Source organism: Mesoplodon mirus (assembly GCF_964341445.2).
Source record: "Mesoplodon mirus genome assembly, chromosome: 1".
Lineage (NCBI taxonomy): Eukaryota > Metazoa > Chordata > Mammalia > Artiodactyla > Ziphiidae > Mesoplodon > Mesoplodon mirus.
The window spans coordinates 45,210,453-45,232,180 of record NC_138976.1 but is presented as its reverse complement, the minus strand read 5'-3'; the positions used below and the strand labels follow the sequence as shown (position 1 = coordinate 45,232,180).

Genomic DNA, 21,728 nt, shown 5'->3' with positions numbered 1-21,728 from the left:
ATGGAAGCAACCTAAATGGCCATCAATGGATGAATGGATAAAGAAGATAGAAGATGTGGTATATGTACACAGTGGCATATTATTCAACCATAAGAAAGAAGAAAATCCTGCCATTTGTTACAACATGGATGGGCCTTGAGGGCATTATGTAGGTGAAATAAGTCAGAGAAAGACAAATGTTCCACGGTATCACTTATATGTGGAATCTAAAATAAACAACAACAAAAAAACACAACAACAAAGAAAAGTCAAACTCATAGAAACAGAAAGTAGAAAAGTGGTTGCCATGGGCTAGGGGGTGGGAGAAACAGGGAAAGGGTGCAAACTTTCAGTTGTAAGATGAATATGGTTTGATGTTCTAATGTAAAACATGGTCATTATAGTTGATAACACTGTTTTATACAATTGAAATTTGCAAGAGAGTAGAACTTAAATGTTCTCACCAAAAAAAAAACAAAAAACTGATAAATATGTGAGGTAATGAATGTGCTAATCAGTTAAGTAGGGGGAATCTTTTCACAATGTACATCAAATTGCCACAATATATACTTTAAATATCTTTCAATTTTATTTGTCCATTATACCTCAATAAAGCTGAAATTAAAAAGAATACTAGCTCTTAAATTATCTTTCTGTGTCTGAATCCTGGCCTTGTATTGTCATGTGACCTTGGACAAGTTACTTAATCGCTCTGTTCAGTGAGATCTATAAAATGGAAAAATTCAGGCCATACCGCGTGGGGATACTGTGCACAGAGGAGTCATGAATTAACGTGTGGGAAGTGGTTGGCTCACAGTAAACACTCAGTAACAGTATTATTTACCTATTAAAATGTCTGAGAGGTCCCAAAGAGAAGAAACCAGTTTTGCTTTATTTAACTCAATATTTCCCAAATATATTTGACCAGAGAAGTTTGAACATGACTTAGTTTAGTTTGAGAAACACATGTTACTGAATCTGTGACCCATCTCAACCCAAAACCGTCCAATGAGCTGCAGACTCACCACACACCTGGATGTAGGCTCGTATCCTACATCCAGTCTGTATCTCTCACCCCAGACTTCCCCTCCTCTACCAGTTACTATATAGTAAGTGGCATCACCTTCTACCCACACCAGCAATCTAAGGGTTGGCCGTGACTTCTCACTCACTGCTCACCCCATATCTGTCACCAGCTTCTACAAACTCTGCCACCATATTCACTTTCAAAGCGGTCCCTGCCTCTCCATCCCCCCCATGCTTACCACTTCTCAACTGCATGACAGCAATGGCCTCCTCACTGGTTTCCCTGACCTCAGTCTGGCTCCTTCTGAATTGTTGCCAGAACAATCATTTTAAAATGCCTAATTAGTCATATGAATCTGAGTCAGGCTGGGACCTGGGACCCTTTGCTGCAGTGCTTGCACCTGGACACACCTCTCCTCCAGCAACAAAATACAAAGAAACTGTATGGGACTAAAAATAACTGTGTGCATGTGCAGTTGGGGCAACTACTGGACCCAAAAGATACAGAGACCAAAAAACCCAACTGCCACTTTTGAAGAGCCTGGAGCAAAAACAGGGTGTCAGGAGCAAAAGCAGGGTACTGAGAATACCTCCTGCACACAACACCACCAGAGGGGTGAGCAAAACACCTAAGCCACCCCTCTGGCCCGACCCCTGGACACACCCCTACCCTCACCCCATATAAGGAACAAGCTTGCCCCCCTCAGGGAGCCAGCAAGCAAGGGAACCTGTTGTTTGTTCTCACTCCCACCTGCTGCAGCAGGGGCCCCAATAAAGCCTTGCCTGAATTTCTTGTCTTGCCTCTAGTCAATTTCTATTGCCTAGGGAAGGCCATGAACCCTGGTCGGTAACAAATCCTCTTCTTAAAAGGTTTTTCATGGCTTTCAGGATAAAATTTAAACTCCAGCTTAGTATAAAAAGCACACCTCTACCCCACACATTTCCACCGTTCCTATCTATTTAGAGGTGCCCAAATGTGTTACGCTGTATCATGCCTCTGTGCCTTTGCACAGACTGTTGCCTCTCCCTGGAATGTCCTTCTGCACTCACATGGCTCCTACTCATTCTTTAAGACCTCATCTGTCACTTCCTCTCGGAAGATGCTTATCTTACAGTTTCCATGGTTGACTCATTCATTTCTCTCCCAGATGATTAGTCTCAGCCAAAGATGGTAATTCCATTCTCTTGGCGGTCTCTGGTTTGGAAGTGGGTATGTGAGCCAACCCTGAAAATGAAAAATGAAGGGAAGAGTCGCCAGGGGGAGAGAGGTAGAGGGGGAAATTCTGACAAAGGTTTCTTGCTTCTAAGAAGAACATACTGGACAGATACAGACTTTCTTTTGACATTGTATGTGAAAGAGACACCAGGAATTCTGGCAGCCATCCTATGATGCTGACGGCAAATGGTCTGAGGGGGAGTTCTGGCCAACTGAGAAGAGCAGTGCAGAGAGAGAAAATGAACCTGGTTTCTCAATCCTGGAGTCATCCCTGACTCTGGACTTGGTGTTGTCTTGGATAATAAATCACTTTATTATTTAAACCAGTGTTTGTTAGAGTTCCTTGCTGCTAATGTCATGCTAACTGATGCAGCTGTCACCATCTCATGGGTCTCTCTGTCATCACAATCAATCATCACACCAAAGTCAGGAACATGACAGAAAACCCTCACTGAACTTCAGCGTCATCCTGGTGGACCTCAATAATGCAATATGATAAAGACAACAAATAAGAAGTGTAAATATTGGAAAGGAAGGCACAAAACTGTCACTATTTCCAGGTGATAGTATCATCTACAAGAAAAAGCAAAGATTCTAACAAGCTAGGGGAATTAATCAGAAGTCAGTAAGGTGTTCAGATTCAAAGCAGATGATTTACTACACACAAGCAAAGACCATAAAAAATATGATAATGGAAAATCCCATTCAAAATAGCTAAATGCACAAATTAGAATAGTCACATAATATCCAGGATATCCATAAGAAATATGCAAAACTTGCATGAGGATGACATTAAGACATAGCTGAATAACCTAAAAGAAAATCTGAAAAAAATGAAGGAATATAGCAGTGTTCCTGAATAGAAGTCAGTTATTTTGAAGTTCTAGATCTCCTCTAATTAAACTAAAATTCACTGCAATTTCAATACAAATCTCAACACATTTTCAGAAATGACAAATGGAGAAAGTGCACATGATTAATCAAGAAACTCTGGATAAAAAAAGATCCATGAGGGGGAACTTGACCTGTCTGATGTCAAAACTATACTATAGTTAATAATGGAGCAGGAATACTAAAATATGCAATTCAGAAATATACCTTTGAAAATAATGAAAGGTTATGATAAATAACTTTGAGAAAAATCACTAACCAACTGGGAGAGGGAAAAAGTATATCCCTTCTTCATGTCAAACACACATAAAAATTCCAAAGAAGTTAACAGATCAAATAAAAACAAACGTAGATAGCTAGTGGGAAGCAGCCGCATAGCACAGGGAGATCAGGTGCTTTGTGACCACCTAGAGGGGTGGGATAGGGAGGGTGGGAGGGAGGGAGACACAAGAGGGAAGACATATGGGAACATATGTATATGTATCACTGATTCACTTTGTTATGAAGCAGAAACTAACACACCATTGTAAAGCAATTATACTCCAATAAAGATGGAAAAAAACAAAAAACCCCCCAAAAAACAAATATGAGATCAAACCACATGAAATCACCATTTTTGTAGGTCAAAAGCAGTTGAGTATCAGCAATTTCACATAGTTCAAGCTAATGCATTAATTATGAGGATGAAAACACAGAAAACAGGTTTATAATCTTGGAATGAGGGAAACTGACATAAAATAATAAAACTTAGAACATAGAAAAATTAAGTAGTCTGCACATGCAGAAGCTGTCTGTGCATATGAAAAGTGCCTGTGCTACAAAGTTAACATTAAAATAAGTTAAAAGCCAGGAACAAATTATGAGGAAAGAAGTTAATACTTGTAAAAGGCAAAAGATTAATATGCAGATTATAAAAGAATTCCCACAATCTATAAGGGAAGGGAAAAACCAAAACAGAAATTCACAAAGTAAACAACTAGTTCCCAGGAGAAATGCACATGGACAATTATCCTTTGAAAAGATGCTCACCCTCACTAGTAAAAAGGAACAGGCAAATTAAAACAATAAAATCTCTTTTTTTTTTTTCAATCTTAGAAATTGGTCACATCAGGGTTAGTGCTTATGTGAGGAAGCAGCCATTCTCGTACTCACCTTGTTAGTGAGTGTTAGTCTTTCAGAGGATAAGTTATTTGCCCATTTCCATCAAAATTTAAAATGTGTATATCCTTCAACTTTTAAGAATCCGTCATAGAGAAATACTTGTATATGCACATTCATTGCAGCACTGTTACAGCTAATAAATAGGAAATATCAGTTTTCCAACAGTAATTTGGTGATTAAATAAATTATGACATCTCTACATGATATTATTCAGCCAATTTTTAGAAGGACACAGATTAATATGTATTGATATGGAAAGTCCTTCAAGCCATATGATAAAGTGAAAAAAATGAATTGTAAAATAATACATACAGAACAATCCCATTTATGTAAAAACAAAATCCTATATCCATTCTACACGTCAATGTGCATAGACTGGCTATCAGGAGTATTAGGGTCAAGGAAAACATTCTATAAAATTGTACTTTAAAAATCTTTTATAAGAAGAACACATCATCTATTATCTATGTCATTATACAAATACAATTAATTTCATTTCAGTTCACTTAGAAGTCAGTTCCACACATGTGCATGTGGTATGGCCAATTCCAGACATTTCCCAGGATTTTAAAAATTTTAATCATTTGGTGAAAACTACATATCCATATATAACAGCAGCTCCTTTCCTGTTGTAGGCTCTGATTTTTTAAAATTCCTATTTCAATTCTTATTTTCCCCCAAGGACCACAAAATAACACACAAAATACATTTTCAGTGAAAAGGAAATTAGCAGAACATCAGTTTTATCCCAGTTCTTTAACTGCTATTGTATTTCAGGACAGCTCTACTTTGAAGATAAAGGGGAGTTTTGCCTCATCCAGGCAAGCACACTTGAAGATCTTAAACTTTGAACAATAAAAGGAGGGGGGAGCATGTTTTGATCATCCAATCTGTCCTCTCTATGATCTTCAGTCATTCCTGGGCCATCTGGATTGGACACCCCACTGCTGCCTCCTTCCTAACCAGGCTACTACTGGCATGTAATTTATTAGCCTTTAGGATGACTTCATACCATTTCACTTAATAGGAGGGCCAGGACCCCCATTTCAAGCCCTCCCATTTTCCCTCAGTGCTCGCTTGCTCACTCTCTCCTTCCTGCCTGCCTGCCTCTCTGCTTTTCTCCCTCCCTCTCTTTCTCATCCTTATCACAAACCTCTGACACTGGGTTCGCCTAGGCTTCTCTCCCAGCCGCCAGCCCGCGGTGAGCCGGCAGCTGGAAAGCCCGCACTCTTCTCAGGCGCGGAGGAGAGCCCAGCGCAGGGCACGTACCCGTGTTTCTGGCTGTGATCTTGGAACTGTGTCTCAGCAGACGGACAAACACGTTGCTGCTGCAGTGGTTCACCAACTGCAGGCGGAGACCCCTCCGAGTCTGGATCTTGACCAAGCATTTTGCCATTACTGGTTCTTCAATTCCCTCACTCTCCTCCTCCTGTCATGGCCCAGGGCAGCTACCGCCAGCCATAGTGGCTTTGACCTTTCACTAACTGTCCATTCTGTTTTAAAGGACCGAGGCAGGGCGCACTGAATGAATCAAATGTCAGGCTCCTAATGCAGCCAACAGAAATAACTCAGGAGGGATCAGCATGGGGCCGGAGGAGGGAGGGGGCTGCTATTTTTAAACTCTCCACTCACTCCCCTAACAGACAATGAAATAATATGCATCATTCCTACCCCAGCTTGTCCTAAACCATCCAGGCCAGAGGACCCCAGCCTAATGCCCTACAGTGTCCTAAGAATTGAACGTCCCCCCTAAAGATAAAAATGACAACTGGACAACTGTGCAATGGAGAACGCCCCCTTGATTTCTTTTAAAAATAATTTGAATCTTTATTAAGTTCTAGAGCAGCGCTGTCCAGTAAAAATACAACGCAAGCCACATTAAAGAAGAAAGCATATGAAAAGTAAAAGAAATAATTAAAATTAATTTTAGTAATGCTCTTTTAATTTTTTTAAAATTTATTTATTTAATTTATTTATTATTTTTGGCTGTATTGGGTCTTTGTTGCTATGTGCGGGCTTTCTCTAGTTGTGGTGAGCGGGGGCTACTCTTCGTTGCGGTGCGCGGGCTTCTCATTGCAGTGGCTTCTCTTGTGGAGCACGGGCTCTAGGCGCGCAGACTTCAGTAGTTGTGGCGCACAGGCTTCAATATTTGTGGCTCACGGGCTCTAGAGCGCAGGCTCGGTAGTTGCGGCACACAGGCTTAGCTGCTCGGCGGCATGAGGGATCTTCCCGGACCAGGGCCAGAACCCGTGTCCCCTGCATTGGCAGGCGGATTCTTAACTGCGGCGCTACCAGGGAAGCCCCAATAATGCTCTTTATTTAAAACCAAGATATCCAAAATAGTATTATTCACTATATAACAATATCAAAATAATAAAATAGTTTAGATACTTTTTTTCGTACTAAGTCTTTGAAATTGGTGTACATTTGCACACTTAAAACATGTCTCCATTCAGACCAGCCACATTGCCAGTGCTCAGCAGCCACAGGGGCTGCCGTGTTAGACAGCACAGCTCTGGACAAATTGCTGAGCTCCTCACAGCATTATCTCTGTTCTCACAGGGATGGTAAAATTTTCTTCATTTTATTGAGAAGGAAACAACATCCTGGAGAAAGTAACTGCCCTGACCAAATTTATAGAGTTAGTAAGTGGCAAAGCCATGATTTGAACCTAAGCATCCAATTAACATCAGTTGACTAAGAAGACAGTCCCCCAGGAAGAGAGCTGTTACTGCCCCCACTTCTAACCACATGTGTTTTCAATGCAGGATCTAAATGTTACATTCTCTCTCTCAGGACTTTTGAAAGTCCTGCACTTGTACCGCTGAGGCATGAAATGTGCTTGCATCCCAGAGTAAGTGCTCAGGGAGCAAAATGTTTTCAGAGTATTGAAAAATTCCTATATTTGAAAAAATTTCAACTGATTAACAACTGTGCCCCACATACTATCCTTCAGTTCTATTTCTTGGCTGGTATATTTTTCCCACTCTCATTTTTAGAAGAAAAAACTTTTCCTCCCACTATTTAATTATTCATGCATGCGTTTTTCTACTTTAAATAGCTACTGAGGGCAAAAGATAATTTTCTAATAAAAATCTTTTTTTCCCCCTCTCCTGACAAAACAAACCATTATATGCAGGGCAGTCAGCTGAAATTCTGCATTGTTATACTTCACTGTGGGAATATAAATTGATTTAGCATTTCTGGAAAGAAGTTTAGAAAAATATATTGAGTTTTATAGGAGTGATATTCGTTGACTCAGAAATTCCACTTTTAGGAATTTAGCCTGAGGAAATAATGAGAAACATTGACAAAAATTTTTGGACAAAGATTTTCATCAGAGTATCATTTATTATAGCAAAAGAAAAAAATAAATCTAAATTTCCAGTGGGAAAATGATTAAATACATGTGATAGAATATTGCACATCCATTAAAATGTATGTTTAGGAGTTTAATGATGTGAGGGAAAGCTTGCAATGTATTGATTAGTGGAAAAAGCAGTTTATATAAGCAGTATGACCTCAACTATGTAAAAAATGTACATTACGGACCAGAGTATAAATCTTGAAAGGGGAGAAGGGTGGTAGCCCGTTGTGCACTGTGGGCTGAGGTCACCACTAGAGACCTCCCAGGGGGCTCCCTCGCCCTGCCCACGGGTTGTCAGTTCCAGGTATAGTAGGGCAGTTCCTACTCTCACGGCCATCAGTCAATTTCCAAACCCTACACTTGAAAGTTAAATACCCCTAAAAATTCACAAAACCTTCATGCCTTTGCAATTCCCCTTGTGATATAATTCTGAGCAGAATCCCCATATATAAAACAGACTGCACAGACTGGGGCCCTGGGGTAGTACTTGCTAGGTCTTGCCTCACTAGCCGCCAACAGTGGTTCTTGAAGAACTACTGAAAATCTTTAGGATACTGGAAAACAGATCAGAAAATCCCCATCCCAGATGAATCAATGCTGTGCAGTAACACAGATAAAAGATTTCAAAGATTAATGTGGGCTCATTTGCATAGCAGTAGACCAGGGCTCAGATATTGAGAAAATCTCCCTTTGCCTGTTTGGAGGGAATACAGATGAATCTGTGTGCTTATCATTATAAATTATAAAGACAACATGATGTGAACCTGAGAGCCCACTCTAAACGAACAGCCCTTCCAAAAAAACAAAACAAAACAAAAACAAACAACAAAAAAACCCAAGAAAGCAAATTAAAAACCTGAAACAAAACCACCACCATACTTTATTTCTGTTCTTTTCCACCAGGAGAGTTATTCTCCATTAATTCTCAAGCTTCAAATCTCACTATTGTTTTGAAGTGTCTCCTTCTTTCCTTTTATTAACTACTAGTTATAATATTTTGCATTTCGTGCATGTAAAAATTTTCCCTTTCTTTAGCTTGTTCCCACTCTTTGTGCTACTTTTCAGAGATCTTAAGTAGATTTTTTCACCCTCTTTCTTCTGGGGACCTTCAGCTTTTATTTAGAGAGAGGGAACCTAGAAGGACCAGCATCCCATATTGTCCCATATTCCTCTCTACCTTGCCCTACTCTACCCAAAGGTGTGGCTACATTTCAAGAGGAAAAAGCAAAGGAAGGCAGGGATGCAGAGCCAACCCAAGGATTCTGGGAGGAACCGCACAGGAGGCTTGTTTTCGTTTGAGGCACTGCGGTCACAGACTGATATCAACAGCACAACATTTGGGTGCTCTTGAATATCCTTCCTGTTTAGATTTGTCTCTTTGTTTGAAGAATCAGGAATGCATGTCTGGGCGTGACAAGAGGCTAAAGAAAGCAGTGGATATGTGTGAAGAGGGGAATCGATTTTCCACAGTGAGATGTCAGAAACACTGATAAATCAGGCAGAAGCCACAGCAGAGGAACAGAGTTCAATGGTAAGAGCAGTTCACGAGCCTGGATTTCATGTCTACTTTGTGACAAACTTCCTGACACAGATTTGAGGCAAGGGAACAAGCTTGTCTCTGATTTGTGGGTGACTGGGAGCTACTGGATGACTTGGAACCCTGGTGCATTTGAAAATGGAGACAATACTTCTCCCGTGGATGTTAGGACAAGGAAATGAGATCATGTATATCAACTGCCTTGCGTAGTGCTGGTTCCTGGTTGATGAACCAGAACTTACTAAGGAGTTACAGAAAGCAAGGTTTAAAGCACAAGCTCTGTGTTCTAATACCGGCTGTACCGTTTATCTCTGACCTCAGTTTCCACGCCTGTAAAATGAACATAGCAAAGGCAGGACCTACCTCCCAGGGCTGTTGTGAGGATTAACAGGTAATCCACGTGGCATGCTCAGATCAGTGCCCAGCACAGGTTACTCAAGAAAAATTAGTGATTTTTTTTTTTTTAACACAGGCTCATTCCTTTCTCTCCTTTGCTCAAGGGGAAGACAGTGAGGATTTTAAATCATCTGGATTTTCCTCCTTCTATCAACCATCTGTCTCTAACATTTCTAGTTACTTCTCCCCAGATAGTAGGGAAGCGGCATTGCAGGTTGTTAAGTTTACCTGACCAGCCCTGTAACCTTGGGAAAGCTACATACGCTTGTTGAACTGTAGTTTTCTGCCTGTAGAATAGTACTGATGTTGGCACTTACGTAACTGAGTGCCTGATATATAGCAGGCACAATAAATATCATGTACCTTAGTAGCTGTTTTGAAAACTCACAGATTTCACAGGTGTAGTGGATTCGGCCATTAGTTGAAAGAGTTATGGAGATTCACTGAAATTTTAGCTAACTGCTAACTCCAATTAGAAAGATAATAAAAAGTTATTACATACGTTAAATGTTCTTTGTAATACATTTAGACATTAAGTACCAATTATTAAGAGTCCTGGGCACTATCACATATTATATTTATCATATAATAAAATATAATAATGATATAAAACATTTTAATACTATATTTGTGATACAGTGGGTATATTCTTGGGTGTATAATAAGGAGAAATGGAAGCAGTTCCCAGCACCACTAAGTGACAGGGCTGTTCGGTCAGGTAGTCAATCATCTGCGTAATTCAATTTCTTCCTTCATAAAGTGAGGCAACATTATCTGTTCTATCCATGTCAAGGAAATGGTCATGAGGCTCAAATTATGATAACTCATGTGAAGAAAACTCTGAAAATGTATAAGGTGCTTAGGCATATCAAATGCTCTTCCTTTTATTATCCCCCTTATTAGATGAAGCATTCACTGAGTGCTTCCTGCCTGTAAAATGAGAGCACTGCTCGGCGGGGCCAGGCATCACCACGCAGTGGTGGGAAAGAGGCCAATAAACCTCTCTGGAGAATTACAGTTGCAGACGGAAAAGAACAGAAATTAAACAGCACAGCTGGGCTCTCCTCAACATCATTGAGGGGAAGGAGAATGCTCTTCACAGGAACTTCATGGCTGTAGAGGATTCTAGCATAAGGGCTCATCCATCTGTTGCCCTGACCATCCCATACACTGATAACTGTGCTATCTCTAGACAGGCAGCTTATGCGCACCGAGACAGACAATGAGAGAGAGTCAGAGACAGAGAGAGAGAGACAGAGAGGTGGGAAGGCAGGCAGAGCATCACAGGGCCCTCTCTCCGTCCGCTCGGGCCACCGGTGATGATTTCTAGACGGGCAGAAAATACAGACAGAATGCTCCATCAGACACTGCCCCGCTCTCCCTTCCTGCCTCCCTGCGTCCTGTCCCTCACTTTCCCCCCCAACCTTTCAGTGTCAATATCTTTGAAATAAAATCTCAGGTGGTTGTCATTATTATTATTATTATTTACAAAAAGCACTATCTGCACAGTGTAGGAAAGTGGAGAACTACCAGAAGTTAGGAAATGGGTGGAGATCCCAACAGTCCCTCAAAAGTGACAGCCCAGAGAAAACTGCTGCTGAAATTTGCTCTATTTCCTACCAGACCTGCAGGAGCTTTAAGTTCAAAAGGGTTGCAAATATAGTTAAAATATTTCCCAGTTGGTGAGGTCTAGAGAAGCCATAATTGAGTGTGAAATTTTAACCTCAAAGCCTAAACTACCAATGTGTTGTGCTATATATCATTCTGCATGATGGTTTTTTTTTGTGTGTGTGTGGTACGCAGGCCTCTCACTGCTGTGGCCTCTCCCGTTGTGAAGCACAGGCTCTGGACGCGCAGGCTCAGAGGCCATGGCTCACGGGCTCAGCCGCTCCGCGGCATGTGGGATCTTCCCGGACCGGGGCACGAACCCGTGTCCCCTGCATCGGCAGGCGGACTCTCAACCACTGCGCCACCAGAGAAGCCCGTGTGTGATGTTTTGAGCTAAAAATTTTAAAACTGAATTTTTTTCTTCAGGGTCTGACTTTCTGAGTGCTATTTACCAAGATCTGAGCAAGCCTCAGTTTGCCTGCTCTTCACCTCCTTCCTTCTCTGACAGAGTGTCCATGAAAGGCTGCTTTAGAAGATGCTCCATAAGGACAGACAAGCCTGCATCCAGGTGAGCCAGTTCACAAACTGGTTGGCTAGTCATTCATTCATCCAACAGATACTCCCTGAGCACCTTCAGTGTGCTAAGCACACTGAATGCGAGCCTGATCATGGTCTCGGCCCCATCCTGGAGGGCGATTTAGTTGTGCAACAGGTAATCCAACAAATAGACAAGACAGCATGAGTGCTATGAAGGGAATAAAAGGATGTTATCATCATCAATAAATTGGCAGGAGTGGTTTTGGGGGTGAAGCTTCAGATGGAGCCGTTGGGGAAAGACCATCTCAGGGTGACAGTTTACCCTACATCTTAAGAGAAGACAGAAGGATCCCAGTTATGCAAGGATACCTTATCACATACTGAATGCTTATCTGGCATATGGAAGTCTGTTTGGGGGCTTTCTTTCTGGCACCTGAATCAGAGTCTTCATTACTTTTGCTTTAGAGTAATGATAGGTCACCCTTACTGAGGGCTTGATATGCACCAGGCTTTGCTCTAAGCCCTTCATACACATTCTCTCAGGAATGCTGATCTTATTTTTGAGAGTACCTTTGTCTTTTTCATAGTTAAAAAATATATATATAATAGGTCAATTAATACTTATGACTACTGTATTAACTAGGGTTATTATCTCTAAATTTTACAGATAAGGAAACAGAGGCTTAAAGATTAGGAGCCACGTCCTACAAAAATAAAGGAGTGCCTTCCAGGAACATCATACCTTCCCCCAAACACACAGCATCACTGAACCTTCCTTCTCCCTCACCCTTTATCTAGACAAACACCCACTTGTCAATTCCACCTCCTAATTCTTCTTCCTCACCCACTTCCCAGTCTCAGCCACCTCACTGGAGTCTGATTCATCTGCCCTCTCACCCTCTGACACATTCATCTCAGAGCATCTAGATACAAAGCAAGTTTTAAAAAACACACATCTGTTCACTTCACTCACTTCAAACTGTCAGAGAGCCTCTTTCAAACATATCCAGTAGGGATTTTCTTGGAACTTTTAGCTCATAAATTTAGAACAAAAGCTTAGTGATAATTTCTCAGGGCCACAGAATCTTAACAAATAGAGATACATTCCATACACTTAATGGAAAATCTAAAGATGAAGAATGACATTTGCTTAAATAACCTTCCCAATTAGGTCCCAGAGTATAATGCTGGAAACTTCTCTAGAGCTTTAGGAGAAAAGGTATTAAGTAACTTCTCAAGTGAATTTGCTTAATGCTTTGTCTTTTAGGATTTTTTTTTCTTTTGGTTTTCTGGTAATCCAGATTCTATCAAACAAATCAAAGAGAAAGGAAACCTACAGTGGGGTGAGGGGCAGGACAAGTCTAACTCTACGAAAGCCTTAGATGTAGCATGTGATGCTCTAGCTGCAATGAAATGGGCATCTCAGTCTCTATTTCCAAATCTTTTCTACCAAGCAGAAAAAGCCATGAAAGCACCCACCGGAGACTGAGAATCAAGAGACCTGCTGACAGCCTAAGAACCTCCCACACTTCCTCATATTTTCCTGACACTCCATCGTATTTCCAAACAAGAAAGAGCATATCATTCCAAGCAGTCAGCTTTGGGTAAGAAACAAAAGTTAAAAAAACATGTTTGTGACTTAAGATAAAAGTATTGCTGGGCCACTGCCTCTATCTTCCGAAGAATGAATTTAGCTCCTGGCCCCCAAAATTGACTACAAGATTTCTTCCTAAATGTTTAAAATGAGCATACTTTGTTCCAATAGGGAAATGTTTAAATCCTTAAAAAATAAAGTTAGAGCAAAGAATATAAAAAAAAACCTCACTGGTTATTTTTAAATGATAGAAAAAGCCTAATGTATTACAAATATGCAGTTCTCAGTGGAAGCAGGTGAGAACTCTGAATTTTTTTCTGTTTTATTCCATAGTATGGCTTAGGGTCAGGAACAGAAAAGTTGGCTAGAATGGCTCCCCTTCCATTCAACCATCTACCCGTTAATGAACAGATACCAGGCATTGTGCAGGGAGGGGCACCCAGCTAGACCAGACATGTAAACTAATGGTTAGACAGAGGAGTTTTAAGAATCAAATGTAAGTGGTGCCTCCAGGGAAATGGACAGCAGAGTGGTGGTTACCAGGGGCTGGCGGGGCGGGGTGGTGGTGGAAATATTTGTCAAAGGGTACAAACTTCCCGTTATTAGATTAACAACATCTGGGGGTCTAATGTACAGCATGGTGACTGTAGCTAATAATGCAGTATTATATACTTATATGTGGCTAAGAGAGTAGATCTTATGTTCTCACCATAAGAAAGAAATGATAATTATGTGATGGGATGGAAGTGTTAGCTAACTCTATGTGGTAATCATTTTGCACCATATAAATGTGTCAAATCAACACATTGTACACCTTAAACTTACACAATGTTATATGTAATTATATCTCAATAAAGCTAAAAAGAAGAATCAATGCAAGAATGAAAGCGAAGAAAGGTATTAGTTCTGTCTTTAAGCCAGGGACATTTCATAGAGGAGGAGCCACTTGACAAAACAGTATGGATCTAGCAGATGGAGCAGAGGGAAGCTGGAAGAGCAGCCCCAGTAAAGGAACCAGCAGAGAGGAGCCCACGTGGGCCTGTGGTACTGGGGCAGTGCGGGGGGAGCTGCATTCACAGAATGATGAGAGGGTTGAGCAGGACCAAAGGAGGGAAATAAGGCTGGAGAGGTGAGCGTGGACCAGATTGTGAGGAGCCATGAACACCTTTTGGGGCTGGACTCTACTCCACAGTCAATGAGGAGATTCTAGAAACTACTTCAAATAAGGGTGATTGCTCTAGCAGGAGTTTACAGGATGGGTTATAGGGAGATCAATAAGGAAGATACTACAGTGTCCCCAGAAAGAGAAGAGGGGACCTGAAATGAAGCTGTAGCAGCAGGCTGAAGAGCCGGGGCAGATGTCAGAGTTACTTCTGGGATGGACTTGACGGTGGTGGCCGAGTGGATGTGGAGCATGGGAGGGGTATCAAGGCAAGGATGGCCTCCAGGTCTCTCTGGTTGGGGTAACTTCGTGGATGGTACTGTCATTAACCAAGTCAGAGCAGGAGCAGTTTGGAGACTGGGATTTGGGGAAGGATGAGAACACGAGTGTAGTCATAAAACTATTAAGTTTGATGTGTGAGCTGTGAGCTGTTGTGTGGCGTTAGTGGAGGTGGCCAATAAGCAGCTGAGAGTATAGGGTGGCAGTGTGAGGCTGAGCTCTAATACAAGGAAGCTAATTCAAGAGGAACAGAGAGGAGGTCAAGGTCACCCTCATCAGTGAAAACACCACACCTAGAATCCTGTCTCCTTATTCCAAGTTCAGTGGTCTCTCCATTTCCAAACACCAATGAAGAGCAAGCTTTACTGTCTTCCAGCTGTGGTAAGGCAATGTTTTAAAATGTTAATTGATTAATTCACCCATGCTCACAAAAGTCCTGGAAGCCTTTTCTTGATCCTCAGCCCAGAGAGCAAACCTAACCTACCCAACAATAAAACAACGACCACAAATACTTAGCCATTAATCTCACACACCATTCTCGAAGACAGAAAGACCTCCTCAACCTGCAGACTGCACAACAGAATTCTGAGTAAAAGGAAAATCGAAGGGGTTACAAGTAGAGGAGAGTGTAAAATAAGAGACTCCAGTCTCCAAGGATCATGTACCATCCATTGACAGCACCAAGGAGCCTATGGGAGTCATCACCCAACAAACCACCCATAGACTGTGCAGATGCAGAACTGTCCATTCCCTCTCTGATTTATCTACTATAGGAGACACTCTTATTCACTGGCGCATGGTGCTCTTAAAACCCTGTGAATAAAGATAGGGCCTGAATACCTATAGATACCCCTCTATAGGGGTGATGGTAACATGAAGGGAAAACTTCCACAGCTGTCCATACATGAAACCAGGTGAAAATCTCCCACAGATGTTGGACAGGGACCACGAATTTCACAACTATATTGCATTCTTCAAAAACATGCATGAGGAATTTCCTTGGACAAGAATTTAAGCCATCTCTCTGACTAAGATGATCTATAATTCAGATTATTCCCTCCATTTAAACAAAGGGTTTTTCCTCTATCCTGGTCAAACCTAGGACTTGAAATTTGCCTGATGTTCCATAACTTAGATATATCAAGGTAATCTATTCACAGTGCACTGTTGTCAGATGTTAGTGCCCAGAGGTTTTTCTGTAAGAATAATGGGTGACAACGCTGTCCTTACTGGCTCCAGTGAGAACAGCCTCCTTTCGTCTGCTTAGAACTCTCAACCAAGAATCTATTTCCTTTGTCTCTGTACAGGATGAATTTGTTTTCTCATCACTTCTGCTGTATTATTTCACTCCCTCCAGGCACAAGTCGCCATTACAGAGGAACCATTTTTCTCTGAGTAAAGGAAATTGAATTGGGCTGCATCAATAAATGGAGCTCCAATTTTTTTCCATATTTCCCGACAGCTCTGCAGATGGTATTAAGAAACAGGCATCTGTGTCTCCCTGTTGAAAAAAACAGGCTCTTCTGGAACTATGGGCTCCTTGTGTTGCTGCTAGGTAACCAAGAAACTAGAGGCGGCAGGACCCGATCCTTCACCCAGCACACCAGCCAAGGGCCTCTCTCTCTCACAGTCTAGTTGTGTGCTCAAAAGAGAAACCCAAATGGCAAGAAATGCAAGAAAAGTGTCCAACTACTCTAAGTTTTGCATTTCAAATTATCAAAGATTTAAAAAAACGGTTATACTAAATTCTGTAGCTACATAAGAGACATTCATATATATATATAATTTAGGTAGGAGATGGAGGGGGTGAAAGATATTTTTGTCTATTTATGTGATCGAATAATGTATGTCCATTAAAATTAAAATAGTGGAGGAATATTTAATGCATAGACAAATGTTCATGTTATATTGATAAGTGAAAAAGCAGATGACAAAATAGTATCTCTAGTGTAGTCCAATATTTGTTAAAAATATATAGAATGGATTATACACATTCATACCACAGTTTGAACACAGGAGATTGCAGGTGCTTTTAAAATTCTGGATTTGTGGTTTCTGTATTTTCCAGATTTTCTACAATGACTATGTAAATTATAGCTTTTGATTTCAGATTCAAAACAAAAACAAAATAAAACAGAACAAGTTTGGCTTCTGGCAAACCCTAATCCCAGTAGAATATTCTCCTTATATGCTTTCTTTTACATAAACAAAGGCTGTCCTGGCTGCATTTAGAACTCATTCATTCATTTGTTCACTAATTTGACAAGCATTAATTTAGCTCCTACTGTGTGTCAGAACATCTCTAAGTGGTAGGGACAATGTCGGGGTGGGGCAGGCAAAGTTTTTGCTGTCGTGGAGCTGACATTTTAGTCGAGGGAGACAGTCAACAAACAAGAGGACAACTAAGTAAATTAGAAAGTGCTGGGTAGTGCTAAACACTCTGACAAAAATCAAACAAGGTGGTGGCACAAGAGAGAACAAATGGCTAGGTTTGGAGAATTACTCAGAATTGGGTACTCAGGGTTTCCAGGAAGCTGAAATTTGAGCTAAGACTTAAAGAAACAGCCAAAAGCAATTATACTCCAATAAAGATGTTAAAAACAAAAAAAGAAAGAAAGAAAGAAAAAAAAAGTAACAGCCAGTCATGCACAGATCAGAGGAAGGGCCCTTCTAGGTAGATAAATCAGCTGTGCAAAGGCCCTGTGGTGGCAACAAGGTCAGAAGACCAATGTGGTAGGAACACAGAGATTCAAGAGGAAAGCAGTAGGAAGTGGTCTAAGGGTGGGTGGGGGTCAAGTTCACAGGGCCTCATAGGCCAGAGTGAGGAGCTTAGATTTGAACCTAACTAGATCCAAGTTCCACTTATAAAAGATCACCCTGGCTGCTGTGTGGAAAACAGGGGTCAGGGGAGGTGGGCAGTGTAGAAGCAGAGATACTGTTATCTCTCGAGGGAGACAAGAGTGGCTGCAGCTGGAGTGGTGCAGTGGCAATGATTCTGGGGTATATTTGAAAGGTTAAAGTGAAAAGGATTTTGCTGATGTATTTGTCCCCATGACACCACTGGGCAGTGAGAGAAGTTTAACCAGAGAAGATGGGCATTTAAGATCAGACCCCTCTACTTAAGATGGGGCCAGTGCTGGGAAAGAGTCTGCTCTGAGAAGGAACAGAACATGGCCCTGAGAAACACAAGACAGGAAGGGAGCACCATGCAGGCTGTCAAGCAGCAGAGTATGGCCTAGCCCCAGGGAGAGGGGCCTTCAAGGTCCTGGAGGAGTGGAGTACCAGGGGAACCACCAGGGCAGAGACTCAGGAAGGGAGCAAGGCTGGCATGCGGACCAGGAGAAGATGGGGCAGAGCAATAGAGAGAGCAGGACTCACAGCCTGAGCCACGAGGCTGGGCTTCAGCTTATTCATTCCCTCCTAGAGCAAGGTAGGATTGGCCCTGGAGTCGGGGGTGGGGCTAAGCCTCTATTTAGGGGCCAAATGGTGCAGCTGCAGAGGGGCTCAGGCAGAGACTGACAAGCCATAGATCACAAGGGCTGCTCTCTTTTTTCCAGTATGGATACTCCTTCCTTTAATGGCAAAATCCAGTCTGTGTTCAGATTATCACATGGGTCATCCTGAAAACCCTATTTATTTTTCTTTCAGCCAGACCATCTGCCCATTTTCACATTTTTTTTTAATGCTGAAGTGGAGATTGGGGGACTAAAAAGCCCCCAAATCGGACTTCTCTTCTAAGAGGAGACATTAAAGGAGGTGAGGGCTCTTTTAAGTGAGGAAGTGTTCATTTTATATTCCCTTTTAAGCTAGCTGCTATTAATTTTCAATTTTATGCTGGAAGTTTGCAACTTACAAAAAATGTAACCCTGCTTTTATAAATCATTGTGCCACATGCTTACTGTTTCATTAACCACATTTAAAAAGAAGATGTTTATACCTTTTGTTTTTGCAGGTAATGATGAGTGATCCAAAAGCACGTAATTAAGAACAGCAGGAATATGGGGAAGAATTACTAAAGGACAGTCAGAGTGTGGAGGAAACTTAGAAACCATCTCACCTTGTTTTATAAAAGAGGAAATAAGATCCAGGTACTGCCAGTGTCCAGCACGTACCAGAGAAGAAGTAACTGTTTATCAAGTGAATGAATGAACCCCAGCCCTCTCAGTCTCTATTCAATGCTCTTCCCACCACCAGAGGATCCCCACTAAGGTTGTGTCCTGTGTACACTCAGGAAGTAGAGTCCATCTCACTCCTGGGCATATATCCGGACAAAACTATAATTTGAAAAGATGCATGCACCCCTGTGTTCATAGCAGCACTATTCACAATTGCCGAGACATGGAAACAACCTAAATGTCCACCGACAGATGAATGGATAAAGAAGATGTAGTACATATATACAATGGAATACTACTCAGCCATAAAAATAGAATGAAATAAGGCCATTTGCGGCAACATGGATGGACCTAGAGATTAATATACTAAGTGAAGTAAGTCAGACAAAGAAAAACAAATACCATATGATATCACTTATATGTGGAATCTAAACTATGACACAAATGAACTTATCTACAAATCAGAAACAGACTCACAGACATAGAGAACAGACTTGTGGTTGCCAAGGGGGAGTGGGGTAGGGGAGAGATGGCCTGGGAGTTTGGGATTAGCAGATGCAAACTATTATATATAGGATGGATAAACAACAAGGTCCTATTGTATAGCACTGGGAACTATACTCAATATCCTGTGATAAACCATAATGGAAAGGAATATGAAAAAGAATGTATGTATGTGTATAACTGAATCAACTTGCTGTACAGCAGAAATTAACAACATTGTAAATCAACTATACTTCAATAAAATAAATTTAAAAAAAGAATTTGAAGGATTTTTGCAACAATAACAATAACAACAACAAGAAGAGAGTCCAGCATTCATGTAAATCAGGGACTCGGGGCCACCACAGAACACTTCAGTGAGAGTGACACAGCACCTACCAAATAGCTTAGCGAAGGTCTAGACTGTGCTTGGATGACTCACCCTGGTTTACCAGCATGAAAGACCAAAAGCATGTAAAATGGCATGTCACCACCGTAACTAGAGCAGATAGATCGCACATCTATTTTAGGAATCTGGAGGTTTGGCATGAACAGGGATTTGAGAGTTTCAAAAACACGCCCTGCCTTTTCTTCTTGGTGTACTCATCGGTAAGATCTAGAGCAGCTATATCCAAACCTTTTTTTTGGGGAAACATGTTTGTTCATACTTATGAAAAAATGAGTATTTATTTATAAATTGGATACATGTACAGTTCTCTTGATATATTATATCCATTATAAAACCTATGCAATAGAAATTTTTTGAGGAGGTGATAAAAGTAAAATCCCAGTAGAAGTCTGGATAGTTAGTTTCTCCACCCCAGGGGGCCATTGTATAAATCCAGGGTCTGGAAGTCATGGCTTTAGGGCCTCCAATTCTCCATCAGCCAAACCAAGAGAAAAGCTGCACCACTCTGCAGATGGCATTGGACATGCACCCCAGTGGACACACCCAACATCCAGCCTTGTGCCAACTGACCAGAGCCTCTTTTCTGAACCCTGCCCGTACTGCCCGAGACACCTCCCTAAAAGAGTGGAACTAGCCTACACCGCCCAACACTTTCTTTCACATAATTGGCACAGGGTCTTAACAAAAGAGGTGGGAGAAAGGGAGATTCTGTGAGCTCCTGCCTCAATGTAAGCCTGGGTATCACAAAGAACATTTACTTAACACTCACTACCAACCCACTAACAGAAACAGTAGAAAATAGGACCCCATGCTGACTGAAACAGTACAAAATAGGACCCCATGCTGACTGTGGAATCCAGAAAATGATAGCCTCTGCTTTCTAATGACAATGGTTTAGCAATATCTTCACTTTTCCTCTCCTGTGGTTTCTTAGGGATGTGGTGGGAATGTTTTCTTGTCCAAGGGCCAAAGAAGAATGTCTTCCCTGTCACAGATCACACTCCGGCTGTCACAGCTGCTTATATGCTGACACTCTCACCTGGCTCACATCCTAACCCTCAAGGACCGTGATCAGATTACTTCATGGGACACTTGACTGACTTTTTTTTTTTTTTTTTTTTTACCCCAACTGAATCCTTTAAAGCAATTGATTATTAATACTCAGGTGTGGCAGCCAAGTGCCAACCTGAGCTGGAGCAGTGATTTGGGAAGCTCAGAACTGAGTTGTTCACACTAATAAGACAAAGATTCTCAATACAGATTATGAGTAATTAGAACTAGGCCCGGAGTGAGCCATTCCTTATTTAACAAATTCAGCTTTAAAATGAGAACATGATTCCCAGAGGGGAGAGAGCCTTCCTACTTGAAGGCTGTTTGCCCTGCAACCTGGGTCTACTAGGAATTCTGTTTGGTGTGGCACATGCGTCCACAGCCTCACCACCACTGGTGCCCAGGGAAGGAGATGCTTCTGGTGGGCTGGATGTCTCTGAGGAGTCACAGGGTCCTGGCAGGCTGTGACTGAAGGCCAAACACTCAAACCCTGCCCCGAATATGCAGCAGCTCTTCTCAATGAATCACACTGAATCACATCCTATATATCGTTTATATAGGATAAGATGTCTCTTTTGATAATTCATTTGTTGTCACTGAAAACTAACTGTAGTTCCGTAGTTAATGGTTCTGTTTTCGCAAGAAGTTGAGCTGTTTTAGATGTATTTCATGTCGTCTAAGATACCTGGGCCAGGAATTTGACAAACAGGACCAGATCCCAACCCCAGTACTCACCCAGCTCCGTGACTCTGGGCAAACAGTCTCCTCTCTCTGAGCTTTCTCATTTGTAGAATCCAGAGGGGGTGTGCTACATCATGGATCAGCAAACATTCTCTCTAAAGGCCCAGATGGTACATTTGAGGCTTTGTGGGCCAAGAGGTAAACTCAAGGATACTATGTAGGTACTTATATAATCAT

General features: G+C 41.6%; 1 protein-coding gene across 2 annotated transcripts in view; it reads right to left on the bottom strand.

Moving 5' to 3' along the window:
- Nucleotides 1-21,728, bottom strand: part of FRMD3 (FERM domain containing 3) — a 309,465-nt gene that overhangs the window by 23,632 nt on the left and 264,105 nt on the right. Inside the window, exon 1 of one of the 2 annotated variants that reach the window (XM_082611518.1) lies at nucleotides 5,543-5,803. The exons of the other annotated variant lie outside the window; for it this stretch is intronic. Within the exon in view, the coding sequence (XP_082467644.1) occupies nucleotides 5,543-5,669 (127 nt within the window). The 5' untranslated portion in view covers nucleotides 5,670-5,803. Of the gene's footprint in view, nucleotides 1-5,542; nucleotides 5,804-21,728 lie in introns of those variants that run through there. 2 annotated transcript variants of the gene reach the window in all.